This window comes from Stenella coeruleoalba (assembly GCF_951394435.1).
Source record: "Stenella coeruleoalba genome assembly, chromosome: 20".
NCBI lineage: Eukaryota > Metazoa > Chordata > Mammalia > Artiodactyla > Delphinidae > Stenella > Stenella coeruleoalba.
In genome coordinates this window covers 43,919,855-43,936,953 of record NC_137166.1, presented here as the reverse complement: position 1 = coordinate 43,936,953, position 17,099 = coordinate 43,919,855, and the positions used below count along the sequence as shown (strand labels likewise).

The window sequence follows — 17,099 nt, the reverse complement described above, 5'->3', positions numbered from 1 at the left end:
CTGACCCAGTCTGTTCCTTACCAATCGCTATCTTTAAAGGTAATGATATATAAGCATTGTTCATAAGGCACTCAGCCCAATTTCCTAGTGTTATTAGGATGGTTACCTTTAGTATGATTTAATTGTTCCCAGCAAACAAATTGTTCCCTTAAACTTAAACAACCATAGCCTGGTATTAGCCATATAAATCCATCCCATGACTGAGGGAGGGTCCCTCCTAATAATCAGGAGTATATATTCTTTCACTGAAATTAGCTCATTTCTCTGAGCTTGAGTAACTTTAAAATTCGTATTTATGTCCAGGGTCAGAGCAAGTATGATTGGTTGGCCAACTGAGGGGGTCCCATCTAGTAATATCAATAGTGGCCCAAAGAGAACTATAACTTCTTTCTTCTATAATAAATTTCCTAAGGACTATCCAATCATTGTCTTGGAGAGGAGAAATCCACCAAGGTAACCCAAAAGTACTGGACATAGGTAAGTGACCATAAGCCCAACAATTAGATTAAGTTTTAAACTCTGTGTAGAATTTTGCCTGTAATAGAAAACATTTGATTCATATGCAGAAGTCCAAGAGATCACTATAAATAATCATACAAGTCAGGTCTAGCATCTTGGGATAGCTATTTCTGATGTTGTCTTCTTGTCCTGGTGTGTCATTTCCTCTCTGTTTGAGCATTGCTTTAAGGTGAGTTTGAGGTCAGCAGTCCTCTATATAGACCAGTACAGTGTAGGGGCCCATTTTAAGTGGGAAATATGATTCTAAGAGTGAATTTCTTCACTTTTGCTGCACATCAACTAGTTTAAGGGTCCTTTCATCTAGGTTGGAGACAGTCCTTTACATCAGGGGCCCCCAACCCCTGGGCTGCGGACCTGTACTGGTCCGTGGCCTGTTAGGAACTGGGCCGCACAGCAGGAGGTGAGCGGCTGGCAGGTGAGTGAAGCTTCATCTGCTGCTCCCCATTGCTCCCCACTGCTCTCATTACTGCCTGAACCATCCCCCTCCCCCTTCCCACCCCATCCGTGGAAAAACTGTCTTCCACAAAACCAGTCCCTGGTGCCAAAAGTGTTAGGGACTGCTGCTTTAAATGATGCTTCTTCATATGTATATAATCTCCTGGTTGTAGGTCACAGGGCACCTGATCTTCATCTAAAGATAGACTACTGTGATAAGCTTCAGAAACAAACCTAGAATGTCTTTTAATAATTCAATTAAACTTTTGTAATAACACAACGTAGTAACAAGGAGTCATCCAGGAAGTGAGTCTTAGGTAGTAAACACAAACCCTCAGAAGCAATTAACAACACTAGAACTTAACATACATAAAGTAATATCACTAAACCATAATATTTCTCTCTAAAATTATGCTGATTTCTACCAAAGATAGTCAAATTAAGACTAATTGTTTGCAAAATAAGTTTGGTTTCAATAAACTTAGCCTGATTATTCACATAAGTGTAATTCATCCTACAGGCTCTTTTAAATTGGCTGTGCTGGAACTTTTTATAAGGAATCTCAGATTGAACTTTTAAAAGGCCTCTTAAGGCCAGGAAAGCCCTGCCAAGGACTTGCCACCTGTGATGGGTATAGATTTGGATGAATTCCTCCCTTCTCAGGGTCCCCAAAATAACTCAAAATTCCTGTACCCGTCAGGAGGTGGCCTTCCTTATTTACCTGGTAAGGCTGCTGGGAACCTAGGAGTTTCCAATTTCTGGAGGGATCAGGTAGAAAAGATAAATGTTTCTACTCTGCTTACAAAAGTATAGTTTACCAAATTGCTGTCAGTTATAATTAGCTTAAGGGGGAGTGTTTCCTTATATCTGGAAAACAAAGATTAAAAGCCAGTAATATTTCAGACAAAAAAGTCATAAAAACTATCATTCAGCCCTATGTAGCTAATTCTTTTTGATCTTGCTCTTTTGTTAACAGTTTTATGAAGCCATCAGGGTTTCCATTAGAATTCTTTAATTTCTTACCCAGTTCAGTGGTATGATGTAAAAATTATCAGAAACCTGTACTGGTCAAAAGGTCCTTTCTATGGATCTTCTTGAAGATGAAGCATTTTTATAAAAGCATCAGAGTACAATAACTGCCTATAAATGACAAAAGACTTAAAAACGCACGGTCAAAGATCTGATTACAATGCAATTGGCAAAGAAACTTGGTTACTTCTGTGACATAGAACAATTAAAGATAATAACTAGAATTATGACTGATAACATTATACTAGAACATACCAGACTTTTAGGAATTCCATGTAATTTCTAGAATAGCTATATTAATAACATTTATCCATACAGTATATCCTAAGAGGGTTTATCACCATTCATTTGATAATGCTTCCCATGTTCTTTAATATACCAAATAAGCCTAATTAGTTTAATATCTTTCTCTGGTAAGGAGAGAAAACAAATCTCTTGAGATGTTCCAGGGGACCTCTGGAAAATGTCAAGTTTATTTCAGGTCAATAACACTTCATTTAGAGGTTGATTTTTGGAAAGTTTGTCAAAAACATCAAATAGGATTATAGGTGCTGTGAAACAATACTTTTTCACTTAACTAAAGCGAAAATAAAAGACTTCAAAGGCAAATACAGATAGTTACAACAGATTACTTAAAAGGTAAAGAAACTTTTATAATCTGTTATTAAAGCAGATCATTATTCCAGGAAAACTTTGTCCTCTTAACAGAGAGGGAAACAAATTCTAGTTTTGCACCACCTTACCTTTAATATTAAAATTCACTTACTCAATTAAATTTATTCTAATCTTAGTCCTGATCACACATTAAACTCTTTGCCCAGGGTTTCTTTTCCATTACCTTCTATAATTTCCTTTTTATCTCCAGATTTTTTCCATTTCTCTTCTATCTGACCTCTCTTTCAGACAAAATTACTTTCTTTTCCCTTAACAAAATGTATTTCAATTGCTTATACCTTCTTTTTCCTTGCTTACAAGGATATTTCCTAATTAATTTTTTTTTAATTTATTTTTGGCTGTTGGGTCTTCGTTGCTGCGTGTGGGCTTTCTCTAGTTGTGGCGAGTGGGGGCAACTCTTTGGTGCGATGTGCGGGCTTCTCATTGTGGTGGCTTTTCTTGTTGCAGAGCACGGGCTCTAGGCGCATGGGCTTCAGTAGTTGCAGCACGTGGGCTCAGTAGTTGTGGCATGCGGGCTCTAGAGCGCAGGCTCAGTAGTTGTGGCTCATGGAATTAGTTGCTCCGTGGCATGTGGGATCTTCCCGGACCAGGGTTCGAACCCATGTCCCCAGCATTGGCAGGCGGATTCTTAACCACTGTGCCACCAGGGAAGCCCCAGAAGTTTTTAATTTTAATGACATCTGACTTATCAAGTTTTATTTTTCAGGGACCATACTTTTGGTGTTTCTAGGAAAAATCATTGCCAAACCCAAAGTCACCTAGATTTTCTCCCATGTTATCTTCTAGAAGTTTTTGTGTTTTTGTTTTTTTTAGTTTTACACTGTAAAGTTAGGCCCATGATTTATTTTGAATTTTTTTTAAGTCGTAAATCCTGGTCCAGATTCATTTTCTTAATGTGGCTATCAAGTTGTTCCAGCAGTATTTGTTGATTGTTACATTTCTCTGTTGATTTGTCTTTGCTGTCTTGTCAAAAATCAGTTGGCTCTATTAGTTTGGATCTATTTCTGAGCTCTCTATTCTATTCCATTTGTCTACTTGTCTGTTCTTTTGCCAGTACACACTGTCTTGATTACTGTGTCTTTATAGTAAATCTTGAAGTTGATAGTGTTAGTCCTCCAACTTCTTCATCTTCAGTATTGTTTGACTATTCTGGGTCCTTTGTCTTTTCATATAATCTTTAGAATCAGTTTGTCAATATCTACAAAATAACTTGTAATTTTAATATAGCATTGACTCTATAGGTCAAGTTTGGAATACCTGTCATATTAACAATATTGGGTTATGAACATAGAATTTTTTAATATTTATGAATATAGAATATTAATTTATTTAGTTCTTTGATTTCTTTCATCAGAGTTTTCTAGTTCTTCTCATATATCTCTTGTACATATTTTGTTAGATTATTCCTCAGTACTTTTTTGGTTCTAATTAAATAATTATGTTTTTAATTTCAAATTCCTATTTTTCATTGCTGGTGTATAGGAAAGTACTTGACTTTTGTACATTAACCTTATGTTTTGCAACCTTGGCTATAATCACTTATTAGTCCCATGAGTTTTTTGAGCATCCTTCAGGATTTTTACACATTCAACCATGTCATCTGCAAATAGGTTTATTTCTTACTTCCCAATCTGTATACGGTTTCTTTTTCTTGTTGCATTAGATAGGACTTCCAGTACAATACTGAATATGAGTGGTGAGAGAAGATATCCTTCCCTTGTTCCTGCTCTTAGAGGGAAAGTCTTTAGTTCCTCACCATTAAATATGATGTTACCTGTTAGTTTTTGGTAGATGTTCTTATCAAATTGAAGAAGTTTCTTCTATTTCCAGTTTCCTGAGAGGGTTTTAATAATGAATGAGTATGGAATCTTTTCATATGCTTTTTCTGCATCTATTGATATGATCATATGATTTTTCTTCTTTAGCCTGTTGATATGATAGATTAATTGCTTGATTTTGAAATATTGAGCCAGTCTTGCATGCATGGGAGAAATCCCACTTGACTGTGGTATGTAATTACTTTTCTACATTTGTTGGATTTGATTTTCTAATAATTTGTTGAGGATGTTTGCTTTTATATTCATGAGAGATATTGGTATGTAATTTTCCTTCCTTACAATGTCTTTATCTGATTTTGGTATTAGGGTAATGACAACATCATAGAATGAGTTAGGACATCATTCTATTTTCTGGAATAGATCACAGATAATTAGTATTTCTACCTTAGACATTTGGTAGAATTCACCAGTGAAATCATCTGTGCCCGATGCTTTCTGTTTTGAAGGTTGTTATTCATTTCCTCTAACAAATATGGACATATTCAGATTATCCATTTTTGTGTGTGTGTTTTGGTAGATTTTGTCTTTTTTGGAATTTGTTTTGTAACTCATCTAATTTGCTGGGATACAGGTATTCATAGCATTTCCTTATTATACTTTGTATTTCTGTGAGGTTGGTAGTTAAGCCCTCTTTTTCATTCTGGATTTTAGTACCTTCTCCCTTTTTATTTTCATGGTGGTTTTAGCCAAATATTTGTCATTTTGTTGATCTTTTACTTGATCTTTAAAAATTTTTTGACTGTGCTATGCGGCATGTGGGATCTTAGTTCCCCAACCAGGGATCAAACCCACGCCCCCTGCACAGAGTCTAAACAACTGGATCACCAGGGAAGTCCCTTGTTGATCTTTTAAAGAAACAAATTTTGGTTTCATTTATATATTTTTTCTATTATCTCTTCCATTTATTTCTCATCTATTCCTTATTATTTCCTTCCTCTTCTTGTTTTAGGTTTTTCCCCCTAGCTTCTTAAGCTGCAAAGTTAGGTTACTGATTTGAGATTTTTTTTTCTTTTTTAAAATATAAGCATTTACAGCTATAAATTTACCTCTATGTGCTGCTTTATATGCATCTCATTAGGTTCACTTTCATCTGAAAATATTTTTTTAATTTTCCTTATTTTTTGTTTGACCCTTAGGGTTAATTAGTAATGTGTTTAATTTCCAAATATCTGTGAATTTTTCAAATTTCTTGGATTTCTAATTTAATATCATGTGACTGAAGGATATACTTTGTATGACTTTAATCCTTTTAAATTTATTAAGATTTGTTTCATGTCTCAGTGTGTTTTATCCTGGAGAATGTTTTATATGTATATGCTTGAGAACAATGTGTATTTTGCTCTTATGGGGTGGAGTTTCTATTGATGCCTATTATCTAAGTGATTCATAGTTTGTCCAAGTCTTCTATTTTCTTGTTGACCATCTACCTAGTTGTTCTAGCTGATATTGAAACTGACTTTGAAGGCTCTACCTATTGTGAAATTGTCAATTTTTGCTTCATGTATTTTGGAGCTCTGTTTTTATGTGCATTCCATGTTTATTTGGGCATTTTTATATAGTAACTTTAAAATCCTTATAATTCCAACATCTTTGTCATCTTGGTTGGTTTTGGTCTTTTTTCATTCAAGTTGAATATTCCTTGTTCTTGCTAGGATGAGTAAGTTTTGACTGTACCCCAATGATTTGGGTTATAATCTTATGACACTCTGGTTTCTGTGTAAATCTTGCTACTTGTTGATAAGCAGGAATTTAGTCATGGCTCTGTTTACACACATAGTATTTGGAGCCCCCACTGGCTGGAAAGGGAAAGGACCTTTGTTACTGCTTCATTGGAGTGATAATTCACATATTGCCCCTGTAAATGCCTGTCAGTGCCAAGTCGCAACAGTAGTCAATGCCCCAGTTGTACTTACACCCTCCCAATGCATCTGCCAGCCAGGAAATGAGGTGTGCTTCATGGTTCTTGGGCTAGGTTGGCAGTCAATGCTCTAATCACATACATGATCTTTATAGATGCCCATTATTGATGGGCCAGGATGGCAGTCAGGTCTCTGCTCACACACACAGCGCCTGCATATGCCCATTGCTTGGGAGAAGAGGCATTACTGCTGGGCTGGGATCTTAGGCTGTGCACACACAAGGCCTCTGCAGATGCTTACTGGCAAGAAGGGAGGATGGTGCTGCTAACTGTTTGCATAATAGTGTGAAAGATTGGCATTTTTAAAGTATTCAGCTAATGCAGAGTTGGCATTGTCAATAGAGTATTGTTCTGCAGGGCAGCAACCTTCTCAGCCCTTTGGATAGGAAAAGCAAGCATACCTTGTGTGTTTTATTTTTTTGTTAGTGTTTGGTGTTTTGGTAGTTGTTTGCACCTGCTGGTATTTCTAATTTCAAGTCTCTGGTGCTCAGATAGGAATATATGGGGAGATAAAAACAACAAAACACCCAGTCTTCTGCCAGGGAACTCACCACTGGGCTGGGTTGTTATTCGAATCCCAAGGTCAATAGAGTTGGCCTTCATTACTCCAACTTTCAGATTCTTAAGTTTATTTCATGTATTTTTTCCATGGATTTTAAGTCTAATAAGTGGAGAGTAATAGGGCAAAATGTGTTTACTCCATCATGTCCAGAAGTATGGTTTCTTATCTTTGCTCTTTTGCACATACAGGATATTTCTCCCCCTCCCTGCTTCTAAGATTTTCTCTTTGGCATGGATTTTAATCAATTTCGTTATGATTCCCTTGGAGTAATACCCCCTGTCCCCCATGTTTCTTGTGATTGGGATAGGTTGAACTTCATGGACCTGTGGGTTTATAATTTTCATGAAATTTGGAAAGTTTTCAGCCATTATTTTAATTAATTAATTGATTGATTGATTGATTTTTGGCTGCATTGGGTCTTTGTTGCTGTGCGTGGGCTTTCTCTAGTTGTGGTGACTGGGGGCTGCTCTTCATTGTGGTGCACGGACTTCTCATTGCAGTGGCTTCTCGTTTCAGAGCATGGGCTCTAGGGTGCATGAGCTTCAGTAGTTATGGCATGCAGACTCAGTAGTTGTGGCTCACAAGTTCCGAAGCACAGACTCAGTAGTTCTGGTGCATGGGCTTAGTTGCTCCACAGCATGTGGGATCTTCCCAGACCAGGGCTTGAACCCGTCTCTCCTGCATTGGCAGGTGGATTCTTAACCACTGCACCACCAGGGAAGTCCCTCAGCCATTATTTCTTCAATTATTTTTTCGTCCCCTGCCCATTCTTTTTCCTCTCTTCTAGGGATCTCAATTACACATAATTAGGCTAGCTGAAGTTGTCGTACAGCTCTCTGATACTCTTATTTTCTCAGTCTGTTTTTCTGTTTCAATTTATATAGTTTTTATTGCTATGCCTTCCAGTTTACTAATGCTTGCTTTTGCAATGTTTAATCTATTAATCCTAGCAACTGTATTTTTATGTCTCAGACATTGTTGTTTTTACCTCTAGATTTGTTTGGGTCTTTTAAATATTTTCCACATTGGTACTTAACATGATCAATCTCTCTTCCTTGTTGGATATATAGAATATAGTTATGACTTTTGTATTGTCAGTATCTATTATTAAATACAAAATCTATTTTTGTCATTTCTAGTTCTGGTTGTGGTTCTATTGATTTTTTGCATTATAGTCATGTATGCCTGCTTATTTATACTTCTGGTAAAATTTATTTACTACAGACATTATGAAAGTTACCTTCAATGTGCTTGGTATTTTTGCATTTCTATAAATATACTCAAACTTTGTTCTGTAATATACTTATGTTACCTGGAAACAATTTGTTCAAGATTTGCTTTAAGCTCTGCTAGGTGGGACTAGGAAAGCCTTAATCTAGTGCTAACTCGCCTATCTACTGAGGCAATAGCTTTTTGAGTAATCTAACCAGTGCCCTATAAATTATGAGGTTTACCACTCTTGCTGATGGGGACACAAACTATTCCTGGCTCTGTGTGAGCTCCAAGGATTACCTGTGCTCTTAAGCATTTCTTTTGCTGGCCTCAGGTGGTTTCCTTGATCCCATGCACTGATGAGAACTTGGCTCAATACTCTGCCCTGCAGACTCTAGCCATCACTGCCTCCCTGGACTCTCAGCTCCATCTTGTCTACTTAGGGAGATTACAAAGCGCCCCTTGTATTCCCCCTCACAGTGCTGAGGTGTGGAAATGCTCTCTAGGCAGTAGGCTGGGTCAAATGTGTGGATCACATTTGTTTATACTTTCTTAGGCATTACCATTGTGTTGCCTGGTGTCCAATGTCTGAAAACCTTTATTTCTCATATTTTATCTAGTGTTTTGTTATTTTAGGCAGGAAGGTAAATCCTGCCTCTATTATTCCCATTTTGACTGGAAACAGAGTATTAAAAAAATAAATTCTGTTCTTAAGAATTGAAAGAAGAAAAAAAAAAAAAGAATTGCAAGAGGACTACAGAGTTTCCATATGCCCTTCTCCCAGTTTGCCTAATACTAACATTTTACACTACTGTAGTATAATGATCAAAACCAGGACATTAACATTGGGAACAATACTATCATCAAATGACAGGTTTGATTGAATTTCCTCAAGTTTTCTCTGCTAATGTTCCAAAAATTGAATCCACAATCCAGCATTGTATTTAGTTCCCTTGCCTTTTATGACCTAGAAAAGTTATGAACTTTTGGAGTATTGGGCAAGTTATTTTACAAAAGGCTATTCATTTTGGGTCTACCTGCAGTTCCTTCATTATTAGAACATAGTTACGCATGTTTTGGTGAGAATACTACCCAAGTGTTTGCCCTTCTTAGTGCATCACCTTGATGCCAGTGTCTCATTGTTGGTGATTATTCAGTTAAAGGTGTGTGTGCAATGTTTTATCTTTGTAATTAAATACTTGGGAGAGATACTTTGAAACAATTCTAATATCCCAATTTTTCCTTATACTTTCACCTTCAAATCTTACCATCCATCAATGGATTTTGTATATAATTACCACTATTATTATGGTGATTTCCTATTTCCCTCATTCCCTTTACATTTATTAATTAGAATTCTTCACCATTAAATTGAACCAGAATCCTTTCCTTGCAGTAGCTAATTTTATGGTTCAGGACAGCAATAAACAGGATAGGTCTGGAACATCCCCTTGTATTTGGGGAAAGAACCCAAAGCTTCCAAGTAGGCTAGGGAAAATGTGGAAAGGATAAAGGAACAAATGAAAATGGAAAGGAATAAATTTTATCAATTTGAGCACCAAGAAAAAGAAGTACCAAATGTTACATTTTGGTTTATCATATTAGCAGTCTGTGAAATGACAGGAGTTCATAACAAAATTCAAAGGAAAATGTTAATGTAATGTGACCAAAATATTAATGTAATGTGAACAAAATGTAGCTGTAATTACAAATAAGGGAGACAATAAGGATGTGTTGTATTTTTTTTTCATTTATTCATTAATGATTCAAAAAATAAGTGTCAAGCCACATGGTTATTTTATTTCTGTCATTAATTTTAAGTCCGTATATAAGGTTTGGATAGCTCACTGTTTTAGTTTGTTCGAGCAAGCAAAAAATATTAAAAACACACAAAGAAGAGTAGGGCAAGTAGCTCTGGAGTACTGTGCAAGAAGAGGGAAATTAATCAGCATTGATGGTAACTCAGAATAACCAGGTAGAGTAGGATATAAGAGCAAATCAGCAGTGTGGTCACATGACAGCTCAGTAAATAGAGTGAGCTATTAATAACAACATTAATAATTATAATACAATTGAACTATTTCAAAGATATGAAATAGCAAGTATCCTAATAAGGGTAACAACAGAGACCCATTCTTTTACTCTGTAGGACATGAATGATCTAGCTGTTACATACTTTTAATAACTGCTAACTTAAGTAAATTACTAATAAGGAATATGTAAAGAAAACATAGCGCAGTATACCCAATGAGAAAACCTTACTTACTATTGCTGATCATGCAAAACTGGGCAAGATACCAATCTCAAAAGTTAAAATCTAATGAATGACAGTGATGTAAATGTATGTAAATATAACAGGTAAATTTTCTTATAAAAATCAATAACCAGTGGCTTTTGATCACTTTGATTATATAACCAGGTCAACTGTCATAAGAAAGAGGTGATGAGTAGCTAAGATTTGCAACCTTATTAACTGTCTCATTTTTTTGTTGTTGTCTTTTCGTTTTTCCTGAGTCAGGGGAGATTGCTAAAATCAAAGGTCTACTGATTTTCCAACTGCCAAAACACAGTAAGACAACCCTGAACGGAATAAAAAGGAAAATTATAAATAGATACAAAACCCAATTGAAGCCATGGTAAATAGCAGCGTTGTAAACCCTCTTGATTTTAGTGACCAGTTTATAATCATTGCAATAGCTGTAGGTTTTCTCCTACTTTTAAAGCTGCCTAACAAATTTAAGAGATGTAAGATTGGGTTAGAATATTTTATGAAATATTTTAAATGCTCATTTCATTTGGATGCCTACTGGTACTGCCTAGAGGTGAAAAGACTCCTTAAAGGAATTGTGTTGCAAAAGGTATTTAGGGAAGTCTGTTGTGTCAAAACAAAATAGAAATTCAGAAAGAATTCAAACATTTGATGACAATGGAAAAGTTAAAACATCTACCATTAAAACAAAATCAAGAGAAAACAAAACAAATCTACACAAACACCTTGCAGGACCACAAAACTTTAAAACCACATAGTGTCTGGGGGTTCTAACTCCCTGGAGAAGATAAGTATGCCATATAAAACAGGCAAAAAATTAGAATGCAAAAGATATATTTGAGCAATATTACAAATCACTAAGCCAAAAACAATAAATAGCCAAAAACACAAACACCAAAAGTAACTGTAAGCAAAAGATCCTTGGACAAGAAACTCGTATGAGGGCTTCCCTGGTGGCGCAGTGGTTGACAGTCCACCTGCTGATGCAAGGGACACGGGTTTGTGCCCCGGTCCAGGAGGATCCCACATGCCATGGAGCGGCTGGGCCCGTGAGCCATGGCCACTGAGCCTGCGCATCTGGAGCCTGTGCTTCACAACAGTGAGAGGCCCGCGTACCGCAAAAAAAAAAAAACTCATATGAAAATAACTCAAATAATTAATAATTAGGGAAATACATTTCCCATTTAAGAAACGGATTGATAGGCATCATCCTACATAAACGGATATTCAGAATGTTAATTGATATAAAAAGGAGAAATATTTGGTGATATTGAACAAAGTTGAAAGTATATCTCACTTATGAATGAATAATTCTAGTTCTAGAGTGGCCATAAAGTCTGGAAATAGATTTAATTGAGGTAGAATCTCTGCGATAACTTCTACTTAAATACACATATTTTTCCAATGAAACTCAGAAACAAATGGGCTTTATATATGTCTTTCATTCAAAAATCTTCTCACCAGTACAACTTGTTTAATGTCAAGTAAGTTGCCTGCCCACTCTAAAGGCATTCCCACATTCCTTACATTCATAGGGTTTCTTACTATTATGAATTCTCTGATGTTTTGTAAAGGATGAACTATGTCTAAAGGCCTTCCCACATGCCTTGCATTCGTAAGGTTTCTCTCCAGTATGAATTCTCTGATGTTCAGTAAGGGCTGAACTGTGTCTAAAGGCCTTCCCACATACCTTACATTCATAAGGTTTCTCACCACTATGAATTCTCTGATGTTGAATAAGGGCTGAAGTAAGTCTAAAGAACTTTCCACACACTTTACATTCATAAGGTTTCTGACCACTGTGAATTCTCTGATGTCGAGTAAGTTCACTACCTACTCCAAAAGCTTTCCCACATTCCTTACATTTATATGGTTTCTCACCAGTATGAATTCTCTGATGTCTAGTCAGGGATGAACTGTTTCTAAAGACCTTTCCACATGCTTTGCATTCATAGGGTTTCTTACCACTATGAATTCTCTGATGTCGAGCAAGTTCTCGACAGACTCCAAAAGTCTTCCCACATTCTTTACATGCATAAGGTTTCTCACCAGTATGAATTCTCTGATGTTCAATAAGCTGTGAACGAATTCTAAAGACCTTCTCACATTGTATACATTTGTATGGCTTCTCACCAGTATGAATTCTCTGATGTTCAGTTAGTTGTGAATGAAATCTAAAGTCCTTGCCACATTCCATACATTTGTAAGGTTTCTCATCAGTATGGATTTTCTGATGTCTAGTAAGTTGTGCATGCACTCTAAACGATTTCCTACAGGAAGTGCATTCATAGGGTTTCTCACCATCATGAATTCTTTGAAGTGCAGTGATTTTTTCAATTCTCCTAAAAGTCCTTCCATATTGCTTACATTTATAGCAGTTCTGATCATCACAGTGTACACTATGGTCTTCACAAAAACCAAATGCATTCCCACATTCCATACATTTACAAGGTTTCACACCAGTATGAATATTCAGTTGTAGGGTATGTGGGTCATCTACTCCAAAGGTTTTCCAATATCTACTACGTTCAGAGGTTTTCTCAGTATATATTTTCTCATATTCATCAAAGTTTAAGTCACAACTAAGGACCTTCCCATATTCCTTACAGGGCTTCTCACTATCATGAATTCTCTGATGTAATGTAAGAGATTTATGATTTTTGTAATTGGGTACTTTTTCAGAGATGATTTTCATTTGACTGAAATATCCCACTTCAGGTCTTTGCACTTCAGTCTTCCTTTTGCTTTGCCAATCATTTCTGACAATGGAGTTCTCAAGGCCAACTAATTTACTACTTTCTATTACTTCCCACTGAGAATCATTTTTTTCAATAATGTCCTTCTCTGTAGATAAAGTCTTTTTGTCACACTTGGATTCCAAGTCTGAAAGAAAGGGAAAAAACAATTTCTTTTTTCATGTGTAACAAAGATAAAATAGTTATAAAATGCACAGGAAAAAAACTGAAAATAATTCACAGTATAAGTGAATGATTAAAATACTGTTATGAAGTTTGAGGAAAGGTAAAGAGAACTCAGAGAATGTTAAGAGTATAACATAAGGTTGTGAGGTTTGTGCTAAGAGAAATGGATTAAGTCAGTGGGTCTGAAATTTTGGTGTTGATCATCACCTAGTAAGCTTGTCAAGTACTGATGTTCATGAACTAATCCAGATAAACTGAATCAACACCTATAGATGTGGAATTTAGTCATCAGTATCTTGTAGAGATACTGCAAATACAGATCACAATTTGATTACTGATACATACTAACAATTTTCTGATACTTTTCTTCTTTTACAATATAATCCCAATACTTTATCATCGATAACAGGGTGCTGCTTGTAAAACAACATTTTAATCCATTATCCCCTTTCACCTAATCATTTTCACCTTCTGCATCAAACCACATTTCCTATCATTTAGAGATACCCACAAGATATTTCATTTCTCAGAAATGGAATCCTTATATACTACTTCCTTTTCATTGTCTGGGTCTAAAAGTTACTACCCTCTGAAATTATGTACTAGCTGACTCTAAGTAAGTTCATATCTATGTCTCTATTCCAATATCTAGTTCCTTGCCCTCATACCCATTTTTCCAATTGTGTAATCTGTAATTTTCTCTGTTATCATACTGTTTATTTCCTTATTAAACTCCAAAAGGACAAATAAAGTCATTCTATGTGCCACTGAATAGCAAGCCCCAAGGTCATAGTAATTTATAATTACAGGAAAAGCAAATCACTGGTTGAAAGCAATGTGAGAATAAAAGCCAATATTACAAAAAGAAGTCACTTTTTGGTAACACAATTCTGGTAACACAATTACCAGAATAATTATATAACTATAAGAATCTCCATGCCTTTAAAACCTCACACTACACTACAGTGATTTTATATATATAAATTTATATACATGAAAATTATAATATAGTAAGATACATTCATATATATAATAGTGTTTATAAATGATTGTTTTCCAATTGCCTCTCCACCTATGCATACTGTCTCGATCACTGCTGTTAATTTCCTCCTATGCAAAACCATGAGTTTCTTCATCCCAATAAAGATGGTGTTTTATTTACCTCTCTTCAGTAACATTTTCACTATTATTCATCTATCCTCCTGAAATCCTAGCCTATATTTAAATGTTTTCCTTCATGCTCTTTCCCAGGTATTCCTTTCCATTTTCTTATTCTCAAAGCTATACTGCCTAAAATAGTATCAGAATGTTTTAGATATTATAATAGGTATTTCCCATATTGTAAAGCTTATGCAATTCTGAGTAAACCTGCGGCTGAAAAGGAGAATTTGGTAACAGAATGATATGTAAAATGTGGTGGAGGTGGGCAAGAGTGTAAGGCACTTTGTAACAAAAGATCTCTTGGACCTAGCTGGAGATTGGCAATCAGATGAGGGAACAACCTAAGGAAAATCCAAAGTGACTGATATACATTGCATGATAAAAGGCAAAAATAATTTCTTGTGACTGAATTATGTATAATTAAGGTGAAATAATGCAAACACCATTATTTGACTGAAACAATAAAATCATAAATGAATGCCAATATCAGTAAATTAAAAGTACTTCCACTTAGAAATGAAGACACTTTCTATCAAATAACTGTTTAGTTATCGTGGAAATGTAACTGAAATTACAAAACTTTCAGGGAATGGTGGCGTTGAAAATATTGCACATTAAAAATCTATGAAACTCAGTATTAGTCACATAGAAAGTAAGAATTTAGACACTTATATTGATAAAACTGAAAGAATGAAAACCAATGTATACATTCCATTCAAGAAGACAGAAAAGAACAAAGTGACCTAAAGAAAAGGTGAGAGGAGAATTCAATAAATATAGAATCAGAATGTGATGAGTTAGAGAACATATAAAGAATATAATCAACAAATATAAAAAGTGAAAGAAATCAAAGATGACATAAACAGATGGAGAAATATACCATGTCCTTGGATTGGAAGAATCAATACTGTGAAAATGACTATACTACCCAAAGCAATCTACAGATTTAATGCAATCCCCATCAAACTCCTAGTGGTATTCCTCACAGAATTAGAACAAAAAATTTTACAATTCGTATGGAAACACAAAAGACCCAAATAGCCAAAGCAATCTTGAGAAAGAAAAACGGAGACGGAGGAATCAGGCTCCCTGACTTCAAACTATACCACAAAGCTTCAGTAATCAAGACAGTATGGTACTGGCACAAAAACAGAAAAGTAGATCAATGGAACAGGATAGAATGCCCAGAGATAAACCCACGCACATATTGTCATCTAATTTATGAGAAGGGAGGCAAGAACATACAATGGAGAAAGGAGAGCCTCTTCAATAAGTGGTGCTGGGAAAACTGGACAGCTACATGTAAAAGAATGAAATTAGAACACTCCCTAACACCATACACAAAAATAAACTCCAAATGGATTAAAGACCTAAATGTAAGACCAGACACTATAAAACTCTTAGAGGAAAACATAGGAAAAACACTCTGACACAAACCACAGGAAGATCTTTTTTGACCCACCTCCTAGAGTAAAGGAAATAAAAATAAAAATAAACAAATGGAACTTAAAGAAAAAATCCAATTAAAAATGGATAAAAAAAAAAAAAAGGTGGAAGGGGCTTCCCTGGTGGCACAGTGGTTGGGAGTCTGCCTGCCGATGCAGGAGACACGGGTTTGTGCCCCAGTCTGGGAGGATCCCACATGCTGTGGAGCAGCTAGGCCCGTGAGCCATGGCCACTGAGCCTGCGTGTCTGGAGCATTTGCTCCACAGCAGCAGAGGCCACAATGGTGAGAGGCCCGTGTAACGCAAAAAAAAAAAAAAAAAAAAATGGATGGAAGACCTAAATAGACATTTCACCAAGGAAGACATACAGATGGCCAAGAAGCACATGAAAAGATGCTCAACATCACTAATTATTAGAGGAATGCGAATCAAAACTACAATGAGGTATCACCTCATGCCAGTCAGAATGGCTATTATCAAACAGTCTAGAAACAATAAATGCTGGAAAGGGTTTGGTGAAAAGAGAACCCTGCTGCACTGTTGGTGGGAATGTAAATTGAAACAACCACTATGGAAAACAGTATGGAGGTTCCTTAAAAAACTAAAAATAGAACTACCATATGACCCAGCAATCCCACTACTAGGCATATACCCTGAGAAAAGTATAATTCAAAAAGAGACATGTACCACAGTGTTCACTGCAGCACTATTTACAATAGCCAGGACATGGAACCAACCTAAATGTCCATCGACAAACAAATGGATAAAGAAGATGTGGCACACATATACAATGGAATATTACTCAACCATAAAAAGAAACGAAATTGAGTTATTTGTAGTGAGGTTGATGGACCTAGAGTCTGTTATACAGAGTGAAGTAAGTCAGAAAGAGAAAAACAAATACCATATTCTAACACATATACATGGAATCTAAAAAAAAAAAAAAGGTATTGATGAACCTAGTTGCAGGGCAGGAATAAAGATGCAGACATAGAGAATGGACTTGAGGACATGGGGTGGGAGGGGTAAGCTGGGGCGAAGTGAGAGAGTAGCGTCGACATATATACACGACCGAATGTAAAGTAGTTAGCTAGTGGGAAGCAGCAGCATAGCAC

At 35.9% G+C, this 17,099-nt stretch overlaps 1 protein-coding gene across 1 annotated transcript in view; it reads right to left on the bottom strand.

Annotated features, from left to right (window-relative positions):
- Positions 1 to 9,973: 9,973 nt before the first annotated feature.
- The window catches only part of ZNF529 (zinc finger protein 529), a 29,419-nt gene continuing 22,293 nt past the window's right edge, over positions 9,974 to 17,099 (bottom strand). The window contains exon 4 of the mRNA XM_079907624.1: positions 9,974 to 13,340. Within this exon, the coding sequence (XP_079763750.1) occupies positions 11,938 to 13,340 (1,403 nt within the window). The 3' untranslated portion in view covers positions 9,974 to 11,937. The remainder of the gene's footprint in view (positions 13,341 to 17,099) is intronic.